At 41.7% G+C, this 14,215-nt stretch overlaps 1 protein-coding gene and 1 pseudogene across 1 annotated transcript; one reads left to right on the top strand and one right to left on the bottom strand.

The window, feature by feature from the left end:
* Positions 1 to 526: 526 nt before the first annotated feature.
* Positions 527 to 1,453, top strand: LOC119364735 (annotated as a pseudogene).
* A 5,427-nt stretch (positions 1,454 to 6,880) lies between these two features.
* Positions 6,881 to 13,155, bottom strand: LOC119363431 (glutamate--cysteine ligase B, chloroplastic). Its single transcript, XM_037628787.1, has 16 exons — positions 13,011 to 13,155; positions 12,643 to 12,918; positions 11,004 to 11,154; positions 10,814 to 10,921; positions 10,212 to 10,304; positions 9,699 to 9,782; positions 9,485 to 9,553; positions 9,333 to 9,403; positions 9,186 to 9,254; positions 8,945 to 9,038; positions 8,626 to 8,715; positions 8,456 to 8,536; positions 7,979 to 8,071; positions 7,747 to 7,827; positions 7,590 to 7,659; positions 6,881 to 7,351 (listed from the first exon to the last, which is right to left on the bottom strand). The coding sequence occupies exons 2-16, from the start codon at positions 12,891 to 12,893 to the stop codon at positions 7,263 to 7,265; spliced, it is 1,494 nt and encodes a 497-aa protein (XP_037484684.1). The 5' UTR covers positions 12,894 to 12,918; positions 13,011 to 13,155; the 3' UTR covers positions 6,881 to 7,262.
* Positions 13,156 to 14,215: the final 1,060 nt, after the last annotated feature.

Genomic DNA, 14,215 nt, shown 5'->3' with positions numbered 1-14,215 from the left:
CACTAATGCAATTATTTATAGGCAATTATTCTAGGGTTGTGACACCGCATTCAGTTAACGTATTGGAAAAATTGGCAGAACTTTAGTATTTTTAATTCGTCATACATTATAGGATAATTTACGTAAATCATTTATTGTTATTTCTTAATGTGGTTAATGGGACGATGTACACTTTTGAATAACCATCTAACTTTGGAACAAAATAAATTGCAAAATTAATTTGGTAATACATAGCTAAAATAAGCATATCCGGATAAGATGCATGGGCTTCCTGAGAGAAACCAAAGTTCTTTGTTACAGAAATTTGTTCCCTCGGTCCATTATAAGCACTTTTTAATGAAAGAAAATACTTGGTTTGATGATGCATTTATGAAAATAGTGCACGTCCTTATTTTGTGAGCGTAGAGTTAAAAGTTTCTCGATATAGCCTCCCCATCTTGGTCAATCCTCCACTATAATCAGATCTCCCCACCTTGACAAAACCATCAACCTAATTTCCATTGCTCATTTTATCCCTCTGTTGGCAATGGGTCGCAAGAAGATTGCCCTCGAGTACATCGACAACGAATCGAGTCGGCGCCGTACCTTGGAGACGCGTGGTAAGAACCTAGCAAGTAAGGCAGGTGAGGTTTCTATCATGTGCAACGCCAAGGCTTGTGTGTTGGTGTACGACGAGGGCAATGCGGTGCCAAAGGTGTACCCGTCCCACGCCGATGCAGTGGATATCCTGAATCAGTGCAAAAACATGCCAGAGGGACAGCTCAAGAAGGCGGTGAACTAGGAAGACTTCCTCACCCAGCGCCTCAACAAGCTCCAGGTCAAGGAAAACATTGTACGAGACCCCGAGATCAGGATCCTGCTACACAAGGCCATGCTCGGCAGTGACCTCCCCGACCTCAAAGTCGATGAAATCACCAGCGTCAGTAGCAGGCTAGAGGAGATCCTCGAGAGAATGGGCGATAGCATTGCAAAATTTAGTGGAAAGCCTCCTGTCTTGCAGCCACAGGCACCATATGTCCCTGACAACATGGACATGGGGTCTTCGGCAACGTATCAGGCATCACCGCTAGCTCCACATGTCCCCAAAAACATGGACATGGGGTCTCAGGTGATGAATCAGGCGCCATCGTCCACTCCATACGTCACTGGAAACATGCACATGGGGTCTCCAATGATGTATCATGTGCCGCCGCTACATGAGGGTTGGCTCGAGAAGGTGAGATCTGGAAGGGACCTCGACGCCCTGGTCCATAATGGCTATAGCACCAATAGGCATGATGGTGCCTACACCAGCACCGGTGTCGGCTATAGCACCAATGGGCACGACGGCGCTGGTACCAGTGCCAACGATGGCTCTTCCGGTGGGATGAAGCCCTTTGATGTGGGGTTTGGTTGGCAATCGGGCGGCGTCGATCCTGAAGAATCATCTTGGAGTCTTTTCCCTCCCATGTAAGGTAGGATGGAGAGAAGTTTTTTTCCCGTAGCGTGCAATGCATGGCCAGCTACGCGCGTCGTCTAGTTTGATTTAGCTTGGCATAGCTAAGAGGCAGGAAAGCCAACCTTAACAAGTTGAGACATTCTGTCTCTCAGTGGTGCTCTTTGAGTCTAGACATTTTTATTTTAGTAGTTAAAATTGTTGTTATAGATTTCTTCCATGGCCGCCATTTTTATTTTAGTCATTGAAACTATCTCTTCCATGGTCTATTTATTTGATCTTTGTTGTTCAGTTGGTCATAACTCATAAGTTGCGTCTACTCTTTTTGTCAACATGTTTTTGTGAGGTATACTATGTTTTGATAATAAAGTTTTTATTTACTCTTAACACGTGAGTGATGCAAGTATGAAGAGTCCACTCCAATTTTGACGTATATAGATGCACACAATCTATACAAAGCTAATAATTGTGGAAACAAAAAACATAACATTGTTTGACACAAAAAGAAGAACAGTTTAAAGCAATCTAAGACAGATCCAAAGTGAACATTGTTCATGTTCGGAAATGATCTCCTTAGCCGTCAGCTCCATCTTAATACATGCCACCATATATAAAGAGCTCCCAGTGCTCCAGATATTGTGGTACGAGCCAAGTGCGGAGCCAATGCGTACATAAGTTAATAACCGACAATGTAGAAAGATATCTTCCATTTGTCAAAACCATAATGTTCATGCATAATGATAGCGCCTAGACCAGGTCCCCCATGCCTACTAAGATAAAAGATCTCATTTTTTATGTATACCTCAAATCCAATTACCAAACAAGTTTTGAAAGCTTTGGATGAATACAAGTTATGCATGACATGTATTATAAGCCATATAACATGAGCATACTTGCTCAAAGAATATGTGCTTAATTTTCTCGTCATGATAGTAGAAACAACATTTCTACTCCCTTGTCAGTTTTTCTTTGCTAGAGTTTCCCTCGTTAAGATGACCCCTCTACGTAAATACCATAGGAAAAACATTAGTCTTTGGAGGAACCTTAAGCTTAAAAATAAACATGTTGTTAATTGGTGCATCAATATCTATAAGATCTGGTACAGTGAGTTCATAAAGAAGAGTCCATCTTGATGTAAGTTCATAGAAACTCATATGTCTCGTGCTACTACCTTCGTCCCAAAATCCAAGACATTTTTAAAATTTGAACTGCAAAAATGTCTTATATTTTCAAATGTAGTATAAATTAACAACATTCAGACACTCTAGTAGATCCTTCCATGCTACTAACAAAGGCCTAAACATGTCACGTCTGAAGTCCACATCTAGCAGAAAGTTACCCAACGCCTCTACTATTATGACATGCTTATGACACAGTAAAAGCCCTAGGTACTAGTAGATGCTAAGGCGGAGCATTGCTCAACTATGAGTCGTGCCAAAACCTAACATGTGAGTCGTCCTTGATAGTGAAGGTTCAAACCAGAAAAGGTGTTGCCAACCCAAAAGTGGAAGCCTCCAGATTTACTTTGGACTTGGGACAGAGCCTTAGAATGCATATATTTATTACCGAGTATATCATGCCATAACTCATAGTCAATAAGAGTCCTAAACAACCATTTACTAAAAAGCATGATAGTTTCAGCCACTATATATTGGATACTAACTAAGCCACATTATTCTTCATCAACGGGATAGAACCGATGCTCCCAAGGAGGTCAACCCGCCTAGAGAGAACCAAGATTATTGTAATAAAATTTTCAAAAGGTAGGTAGGAATCTGCGAGGCATTCGGAGACCACTAGATTTGAATGCATGCCCAACAAAAAATGCTAAAGGGGCAAATGAAATGAGGTTCTCAATGGTCTCTTCATCAATAGCAGTACATAGGATGCAAGAATAATCGATATCAACAGTGAAGTGTCTCCGCTTCAGCATATTTTGTCTATTAAACCTATTATAAATAAGTAGCCACACAAATAATTCCAACTCAATTTTGGCTCTTGGAAGAAAGATGTCATATAAATAACCATGTTAGAACTCATAGAGGTGATAAGAGCCAATCCTCTCTAGAGGAAAGTATCTTCCTTTTACAACTATCGAGACACTTTTCATTGTTTCCTCCAGGTGTTTCCTTACCAATCTACCATAAGTAGGAAATTTATGTTAATGGCACAAATTACCATTCAATTGACCTTTGACATATTATATTTGTCAATGTCTCTTTTTATGGAATATATATGTAAATGGATATGTAAAGCAGACTGTAAGAGGTGCTGGATCGCTTCAATGTTCGTGACGAGCTCGACGAGAATGGCATGGAAATGGAGTGGCAAAATACAAGTTATAAGGATATAAGGTGAATGGGTACAAAAGAAAATAAAAGTGACATACCAGTGATGAGTTACGGTTGGAGCTATAGGTGACAAGTTTACAAGGTTAATATATTTTTATTTTACAAGTGAGACCTATATATGTTGTCACATTGGCTAAATAATGTGAACAAAATAAGGTATGTGTTTTACATTGCATTCAATACTAAACACACAATTCTTCCATGTTTTACAGATTTCAAATGGGTCTGCCTAGACTGTGGGGAGGTAAGTGCAATGGTTTACATGTTTGTGGAGGAGCATGCTAGCAATGATAGTAGGTAAATGAAGTTATAGGGCCATATAAACTGATTTCTAAATTAAAGGTAAGTGAAAAAATCAAGGATGGACATGAGGGCTAGATTTCTACGACACAAGATTAAAAACAATATGATTGGTTTGCCAATATGCAAGTAGGATTTGCAAAATTATAAAGATGATGGTGAGTGGGTAAGGTAAGTTAGACCAGTAGATGTATGAATATCCATTGGTGATGAGGACATAAGGTGGATAATGTTGTTAGCCCACTCAAATGACATTGCATGGCCAGCTACGTGCATCTCGTCTCGTTTGATTTAGTTTGGCATAGCTATGCAGGAAAGCCAGCCTTAATAAGTTGAGACATTCTATCTCGCTGGTGCTCTTTGAGCCAAGTCATTTTTTTATTCTAGTAGTTGAAATGTTGTTATGGATTTCTTCCATGGTCCATTTCTTCCATTTTTATCTCTCGTTGAAACTGTTATTTCGGATCGCTTCCATGATATGTCTGTTTGATCTCCGTTGTTCAGTTAGTCATAACTTGTAAGTTGCACTTGCTCTTTTGTCAACGTGTTTTTGTGAGGCATACTATTTTCTGGTAATAATTTTTTTATTGGCCCTTGATGTTCACTCTGATTTTGAAGGAACTAGATGCACACAACATGTACTAAGACATAATATTCTTGGAAACGAAAACACATAATGTTATTTGACGCAGAAAGAATAACAATAGCAAGCAATCTAAGAAGACAGATTCGAAGACAACACCTTCCATGTTTGGAAAAGACCTTCTTAGTCATCCTCTCCATCTTAGTACATGCCATCATAAAGAGCTCCATGTGCTCCAAACACTATAGTACAGGCAAAGTACGGAGCCAATGTCTACACAAGTAAATAACTGTGGCAGTGAAGAAAATATATTTTATTTGTCAAAACCACATCATTCTTGTATAACCATAACGCCCGAACCAAGGTTGTCGCAGCTACTAAGATAAAAGATCTCGTATTTTTATATATGCCGAATGGCCAATTACCAAACAAGTTTGGGATGCTCCGGGTAGAATACAAATTATGTGCGACCTGTATTATAGGCCATACACCATGTCTACTTACAGTCAAAGAATATGTGCTTAATTGTCTCGTCATGTCATGCCCCCCCCCCCCATTTTCTTTGCAAGATTTTCCCTTGTTAAGATGAATCTTCTGCATAAATGCTATACGGAAAATATTAATCTATAAAGGAATCTTAAGCTTCTAGATCACCTTATTGTTAATAGGTGCATCAGTACTCACAAGCGATGGTACAATGAATTCATGGAGAAATTTCCATCTTCATGTAAAGTCCATCAAAATTTGTATGTTCCATGCTATAAATTAACAACATATAGCTGCTCCATTAGATCCTATTCCAGGCTACTAAGTTCTAATCATGTCATGTCAGAAGCCACAAATGGCGTTCTAATCATGTCATGTCAGAACCACAAATGGGTGCAAGTTACCTACCACCTCTACTATTATGTCGTGCTTATGATGCAGTATATGAAAAAGCCATAAGTACTAGGAACTGAGGTGATGCATTTCCCAACCATGACCTATGACAAAACCAACATGTGATTTGTTATTGCTAGCGAAGGTTCCAAACCAGGAAAGGTGTTGCCTCCTCGTCATCGAACCAACCCAAAAGTGGTACCCCCATATTTAACATGGACTTGCCTTGGATCCCATTTATTTATTACTGAGTATATCAATGCCTTAACTCACCTTATTAGGAAGCTTGAAGCAACCATTGATTTAGAATGACGATATTTTGCCAATATATATTGGATGTCTACACCGCCTTGATTTTTTGGGGCAACAAGATAGATGTTGGCCACTCCCGAGGTGGTTGGCACGTTTACAGAGGACCAACATTGTTGTAATAAGCATTTCAAAAAAGTAGATTGCCATCAAAGATCATTTTAGCTTGGTATCAAAGTAATATGTGAGTCATTCGGAGACCACTGGATTTGAATGACAGGAAATGTTGAGATGCTTAATTGTCTCAGGGTGCAAGAATAATTGATACCAACATTAAATTGTATCTGCTTCCGCATATTTGGTATATTAAACCTATCAAAAATAAATAGCCACACAAATAATTTCAACTTAACTTTGGCACTGGGAAGAGAGACATCATGTAAATAACCATATTAGAACCCATAGAGGTGTTAATAACCACTCATCTCTAGAGGACAAACGTGTCCCTTTCCAACTATAGAGACACTTTCATGCTCCTAAAATCAAACACGTTCTATAAAGAATCATAAAAACAGTCATCATTTTTTTAAAAAAATCTTCAGATTATTTCAAAAAGAAAAGTGATCCTTAGTCTGAAAATTCCTGCCATTCCGAATATGCCTGAATATTGTTCCCCACTATTTATGTGGAAGAGGAAAACGCATTGGGCACGGATCTGGGAAGTGATTGATTACTTGAAAGAGGTAGGTGTGCAGTGAGACGAGGAAAGGGAAAGCGATGTTGGATTTGGTAGTGCCGTGCTGGAAGAGATAAAGAACGGCTTGGTCAGAGACTCAGAGGAGACTTCCGCTTCAGGTAGTACCCTTTTTTCGCCAGCGGAAGAAATGGAATTGAGAACAAACACGAAGCGCACGTGTCGTTCTCCAGTCCAACTAGCACTACTTTCTGCTTAACAACCGTTACGCATTGGATGACTGCACAGTGTGCATAGCCGGTCGTCAATGGCATGCACGGAACTAACTCTTTGAAAGAAACACGGCCACACAAACCACTTTACACTTTTGAAGTGCTTTAACCCGAGCATACGTCTCAAACACTCTGAATTATTATTTCTGGAAATCAGGTTCCTTCCATCATCACGCGAGATGGATTTATTCGGAATACAAGCCGTTCATCAGGAAAAGATGAAAAAGGGATCGGTACAAACAGGTGCTTGTTCCGGCTCCCTGGAGATGCGAGAAAAATCAGAAGCTGTAAAAGGTCCACACAGCCAAAGAAAGAAAGGCGGCAAGCCACAAACAGAGTGTTCCGAGCTCAAAATTATTCGCAGCCGCGAGACCAGAGAGTAGGCTTCCCTGGTCAGGTGGCTTGTAGAATTGGGGACGGGATTTTGTATGGGGATACAATCTGAAGACCCTGTCCACCTTGTCCAGCTTCCACCGAAGTTATATATGATATCAGCATATCAATATAACAACTCCTCGAACACAGGGTCCACGCTGCGCTGCCACTTCGTCTCGTATAGATTCAGAAGCTTCTCGGCAGGTGTCACTCCTGCACAAGAGTAGATTGAGAATTATCATCTGGAGAAGGCGCAGTTCACAGCCCGCCATCGCAAAGCTAGTACTCCCTCCGTCCCAAAATTCTTGTCTTAGATTTGTCTAAATATGGATATATCAAGTCACGTTTTAGTATTAGATACTTCCGTATCTAGACGAATCTAAGACAAGAATTTTGATCATCTAGAGTATTTATCTTGATCAAGTGAATAAAAGTGTCCTGAAAGCATCACCTGTTCTAACAACTTCGTCGACTTCTCTCAGGAAACCAACCTCCTTGTATCCTCTTCTTTCTAATCCATTCTGCACCACCACAATAGGATCGTTATCACAAGCAGCATGTTTGTAGACTTATGGGAAAGGATTAGTAGCCAGAAAATAGGGAGTTACCTTAGCTAACTGGAGAACATCTTCAGCTAAATCTCTTACATACCCATCCCGGAATGGCGTCTTCAAACCAGTTACTGGCACCTGATCAAATAAAACACACGATCACTCACAATTCAAGTAGAAATTTATGCCTCTCAAATCTGCTAGTGCAAATTCTAGTCTTCTAATTGATGTTTCCAAACGACAACAGTTTCTACCACTAAGGATAAAGAGCAGAAATATCTTGAGATACCTTCCGTCTCAACATCTCTCTTTCTTCCTTTGTCCAGTCAGAAGTCATGTCAATAATGCTCTGTAATGATTCGTCGTCATACAACAACCCAACCTGCAGAGAAGGACAAATCAGATGCAAAGCTGATTCTGAGTTTTGCAACGAAATGGAAGTTACTTGTTCCATTTCAAAATATAAGGCGTATTTTGACTGTAATCTCGTATAATATTTAGTTATGGTTACAAGATCAGTCATAAGATGTGCTTTTGAATATGATGGATCCAATCATGTTGTCTATTTAATGTAACATAAACCACATATCATTAAAACTAATTGTTGGTCAAAGCACGAATTTGGACTGTCAAAATATGCCTTATAATTTGAAAAAGGAGGGAGTACTAATTAGTACAGTAACAATGAACATACTGCCCATGTCTGTGCTGTAAATGAGACTCTGTAGATATACATAACAAATGCAGGAAGAGTCAGCAAACAAACCCAAAATGCAGGCAAAGCACACAATCTCCTCCAAGGTCCACCATCAGCACCTCTCATCTCCATGTATCTCTTCAACCTAACCTGCAAGGAGAATAAAAAAGAACAACTGATTGTTGAAGTGAAACAACACCAATTAATATGTCACCATGCCAACCAAATCAAAGGTAAACCTCAGGAAAAATTGTTGTTAGATGGTTCTCCCAATCGTTCAAAGTGGGCAACTCCCCTGGAACCTGCGGGAGCTTTCCTGCCATGAAATCCTGCAAAATACACACAAGCCAAATAAGAGTTCTATAAATTTCCAACAGCTAAAGTCATGTAGCCAAAAGCTTCAAAATAAGATACTCCCTCCGATCCAAAAAAAGTGTCGTAGCTTTGAACTAAGGTTAGTTCAAAGCTGCAACACTTATTTTGGATGAGGGAGTAACATTTACAAAGTTTACAGCATATAACTGCAGAAGTACTAAGATATTAGAGACAGGAAGAGACCCGAAATGACATTCCAGTACAGTCAATGTAAGTCTTGTTCCGGTATACAAAATACATTGGGACGTCCAATGCATAGTCCACATATTGCTCAAATCTGCAACCAAGAACAAATTATAATTAGAACTCGTTTAAACTGAAAGCCTCATTTTATGTAGGAATTGTTGTTGACCAAAATGACGCCATCAATCAAATAGCTGGCATTCTGGATGGCGAACAAGGAGAAGTTTGCATTAATGCATACCCAAATGTGTCATCAAAAACAAAAGGAAGCATCCCCGAGCGGTTGTTATCAGTATCAGTCCATATATGGCTGCAGATGATGATAATGTGTTAGCAGCTCCATACAACAGAACAGCACATTAAGTTCTGAAAGCAATGAAGTAAACACCTTCTTAAACTGAGAAACCCATTTGGTTTTCCTTCTTTAAAGGGAGAATTTGCGAATATTGCTGTCGCGATCTGTTAAACAAGCAAGTCAGGTTAGTGCAACAGCAGCAAAGTAAACTGTCAGGAAGAATGGAAGATAATACAGATACCCACAGGCTGCAATGCAAGGCTAGCACGGAATTTTCTTATCATATCTAGCTCTGAACTGAAATCGAGATTAACCTGCATGCCAGAATAGTGAACTCTTAATTGAACTTGTTTAGTGAACACATGAATATTGTATACTAGCCTGTTTGATATCAAATGAAATAAAGGGCTGTGAGTTGTCAAAACGGCCCATGAACACAACACTAAAAATGACAGTTACCTGTACAGTGCACGTGCGGAACATCATATCAAGGCCAAGAGTACCAACTTTAGGCATGTAATTCCTCATAATTTCATACCTTCCCTACAGAGTAGCAAATTGTATGATCAGACTTCACAGGAACCAGTAACAGTATAATTATGTTGCCTAGGGCAAATATGCCTAAATTACAAGTGAGGTTGTGCATGGAAGAAGACTACAGTGTGGGTTATCGATCATTTTGTGTTAACTGCCAAGTGCTCGATACAGTTGCAGTGGAGGATTTTGCTTAATGGTGTACCAAGCAAGAATGGGTGCATCAAAAGCCAGCATTTCGATATCAGCCCCATGGAACTATGTTGTACTAATAAACTACTAATGTGCAAACCATAAGTACGTTCTTAGATTTGCAACTTCATTTCTCGGAAATTAACTAGACTGGGATATAAATAAAAAAGTAAAAAAGCCCTTTAACAGTCTAGCAACAGCACAAACTTCAAAACCTACATTTATGAGGTTTAAGGACAGAATTACCTTGGGCATTATTGGTATATCAGTCAGGGCCCATTTTGGCTGAAAACCCATTCCAAGAAATCCTACTCCCAATTCCTCTCCAACTGCTTTGACCTACAAAACCGGCAGAAGATTAAATCATAGCATAGAACAGTATAGACCTTCTCCACCAAAAATACATACATCATAGTACAATTAACTTTCAGCAAGTAAAACCTAGAAGGCGAATGTGCAAACAGAACCATGAGACAGTTCAATTTGTTTTTCATGAACCCACACAGTCTAATGGAAACTAACTCCGTGCCCAGTAAGGTTTGGAGGTCTTACAGATGCATGCATAAGATGATACAAACTTCCAGAAGAAACTAGATATTGGTGGCTGTTTAGTTCTCAATATAATTGACACGGTTTGTTGGGATGCGAATATACATTTCACGGCATGGACTTTGTACAATTTTGGGATATGAAATAGGATAATCTGATTAAAAAGAATTTTCTGGTGGGAACTAAATATGACATTATGATATGTCACAGGTGAAAATCCCGCAAAGTTACATTTCATAAATTTCTGTAAAAAGTGAATACTTATACATGCAACAGTTTGCTCACTAATAGATATTTACCTGATAAAGATGTGAATTGACCTCCGCACAAGTTTGATGTAATGTTTCGAGGGGAGCGCCACTAAGTTCAAACTGGCCACCAGGTTCTAGTGAAATGTTTTGCTTTCCCTGCGTCCATATAAATAAGTTGTCACAAAAAACACTATTGAGTGAAAACCATATATATCATATTTCTTTCCAGGCATAGTACCTGCTTGAGACCAATAACATGGTTTTCTTCCATTATCTTGTCCCATTCAAATCTCTCAGACAGCCCATTGAGTATAGCACTGATCTGATCATACGTTATAGGGCGCAACGTTTCGACATCAAAACCAAACTTTTCATGCTCTGTGCCAATTCTGTACAACAAAAAATTTACTCACGGAATGGACCAAATAACTAACTGAAATACTCGGTAGGAATTATACAGGAATAGAACTTCAAGAAAAACAAAAATATATTGTCAAATCTGAAATAATTTGAACACAGGCACCAGAACGATCTTCATCTCCAATAAATTTTATTAAAGGGCAGCCCGGTGCATGTAGCTCCCGCTTGCGCAGGGTCCGGGGAAGGGTCCGACCACTTTGGGTCTATAGTACGCAGCCTTTCCCTACATTTCTGTAAGAGGCTGTTTCCAGGACTTGAACCCGTGACCTCTTGGTCACAAGGCAGCAGCTTTACCACTGCGCCAAGGCTCCCCTTCATCTCCAATAAATTTTATTGATCGAAAAAAATGAGCACACTACATTAACAAGATGTATTAAGTATGCGAAAAGATTCCCGTCAACCGGCCAATTTACAGTGCATCGTTGCCACCTCAGATGCACACCATGCGTCCCATGTGGGCCCTATCACCGTTCATCCTTTTTCTTTCTTATCTTAATCGCTAACGACTGAGAGCCGCTCGTTTCCCTTTTTTTTCCTCGTTCGTCTTCTGTAACATGCTTTCTGTTGAAAATCTACAACATGACCTCTGTTGCAAAAAGAAATCTACAGACGTTTCCGCAACATGATCTCTGTTGCAAAAATTCTGCAATATGACCTTTGTGGCAAAAAAGACTCTACAAACGTTTCCGCAACATTATCTCTGTTGCAAAAAATATTATGTAACATAAATTGTGTTGCAAAAAAAATCTACAGACGTTTCCGCGACATGATCTCTGTTGCAAAAAAAACTGCAACATAATCTATGTTGCAAAAGTTAGGATGCCCGTCAACGGCTTGATGACGCCAGATCTGGCGGCTAGCAACCCGGCCAATCTTTTGAAAAGATCAGTTGGTGGACACGTAGCACGCCCCATTAAGTATAGCATATCTAATCTTAGAGAGACTTTTTCTGTCATTTAGGACAATCATTTGTAAGCTTACTTTTTCCACGTATAGCATATTAACAAGTACTATATCAGTTTTGTGTACATATTGCAATTTTACTACTTCCAGCATTATATGAATGGACGAGCCGCGCCATTCGGCAACAGCATGACACAATGTATCCCCAAATTAGTTCCTAGCCTAGTATAACTATGCTAACCAATACCATGTGCCCCCTTCCGTGAACAACGCAGAGCTTCGTTTGCTAACTAGGCACAAGTAAAGTCACTTCAACGCATCCACCCTCTTATTCCTACAACTACAAGTGCTAACTACTGGCAAACATCACCCAGTTCGTCACTACAAGGCACTGATTCATGTGAAAAAACTCCGCCACTCTAGGGGCGACTGAACAGTAAATACTAAATCCCCAATTGCAGAGCTAAACAGTAAGCTGGGCAGTAAGAATCGGCTGCTCCAGCCATAGAACTACGTTCCACCTCCAACAGTAAGTAGCAGCACCAGCTTCTCACCTCCAGTTCTCCTTGGGCTTGCAGCCGGACGCGAGGTAGGCGACGAGGTCCTCCTTGGTGAGCGGCTCCGTCAACTTGGCCGCCTCCTCCGTCGGGGGGCTGGCCGCAACGGCCCCGCCGCGCCGCCTCCCCCTCCTGGCGGCCGCGGGGAGCCCTACCACCGCGAACCCCTGCCGCCCCCTCCTCCCGCTCGCCGCGCCCCCGTCCGGCTGGACCACCCGCGCCACCGCCAGGCGCGACGCGACCGCCATCACGCCCAGCCCGCCGAACAGAAACCTGAGACACAGAAAAAATCCGCACCAACGTTAATCCAGCGCGAATTGCGGGAATCCGACACGGTGTCGCCATCGAACCCCCGCCCAACCCACCTCGCCGCGCCCACCTAGCGAGAACCTGTCCGATTCTGTCTATTTGCAGGTGGGATTCGCCGCCGCGAGACGGAGACGCGCGGGCCGCCGTCCGCCGCTGCTGCTTGAGAGTCCGGAACGGAGGGGAGTGTGGGGCGTGGGATGGGGGCGGCGTCGGCGCGGTTATAAAGCGGTGGGGGCGGGGCCCGCGCGTCAGCAGCGACGACGCCTTGAAGTGCGCGATGCTGCTGCCGCTGCTGCTGCGCGCGTCATCCAATCCGCTCCTCCCTCCGCGAGTGAGCTGGGCCGGGGCTGCGGGGTGATTTGGACAGCTGGTGATTTACTAATCCTTCCCCCGCTTTCCTTTTTAGTTTTTCCTCGGTGGTGGGGGCGCTGGCCCTAATTATTATGGCTTGTTAATTGCTGGAATTAAGCTTCGCCGATGGTTCTCGTACCCCCACCACCGTCTCATGACGTCGGCGATGAGGTGGCACGCTGGGTGGCACGGCGGCGCCAGGATTTTTCATGCACGGCGATGGTGTTTTGCACGCTGGTTCGTCCTGGTGGTGCCTCAGCTCTCAAAACGACATCCAGAGCACGCGCTTCACCCTCGTGTTGCCGTTCAAGACAAGATGAAAACGGAGCAAAAATGTCGAGAGGAGATGTCAGGTGCTACGATGTCCTGTTGTACATTTGGATGATCATAGATCGAAATGAACCTTGCCCGTCTTCAAGGGCAGGTTCGCCCTGGATCATCGTGGCTTTCCGGACTGTACCGTTGCAAGCATCAGTGCACGTGCGCTTATACTACTAGTGTTTTCTTTTTAACTTTGGGCGACTTTACTCAATTATTTTCTGTTGCATCTCTTTGAGCGGGGACTTTACTCAATTATAACAGGGTCTTTTACAATGGTACGAACAAGGGAGTCGGAAGCTGATCATGCCATAACTTGAAAGTAGTTTTGTTCATAAAGCAAATGTCGAGCTAGCTCATGTCCGGCGCCATTCGCTTCACGACCACAATGCTCGATCATCCCAGTCATCGGCTATCACTACTCCCAAAGATCTAGATATTCTAAAGGATTTATCACAGCGTAAAACTATACATCGCAGTCATCATGTATCGACGATCTTTGACGCTAAAAAATGGTTTTGATAATTTACAGTTCATTTCCTATTTTGTCAACTCTTATCAAGCACATATCACCAAACCCTAAATTTTAGGG

This window comes from Triticum dicoccoides, chromosome 1A, assembly GCF_002162155.2.
Source record: "Triticum dicoccoides isolate Atlit2015 ecotype Zavitan chromosome 1A, WEW_v2.0, whole genome shotgun sequence".
In the NCBI taxonomy this organism is placed as follows: Eukaryota; Viridiplantae; Streptophyta; class Magnoliopsida; order Poales; family Poaceae; genus Triticum; species Triticum dicoccoides.
The sequence above is the reverse complement of the archived record's forward strand: the minus strand, read 5'-3'. Positions and strand labels throughout refer to the sequence as shown.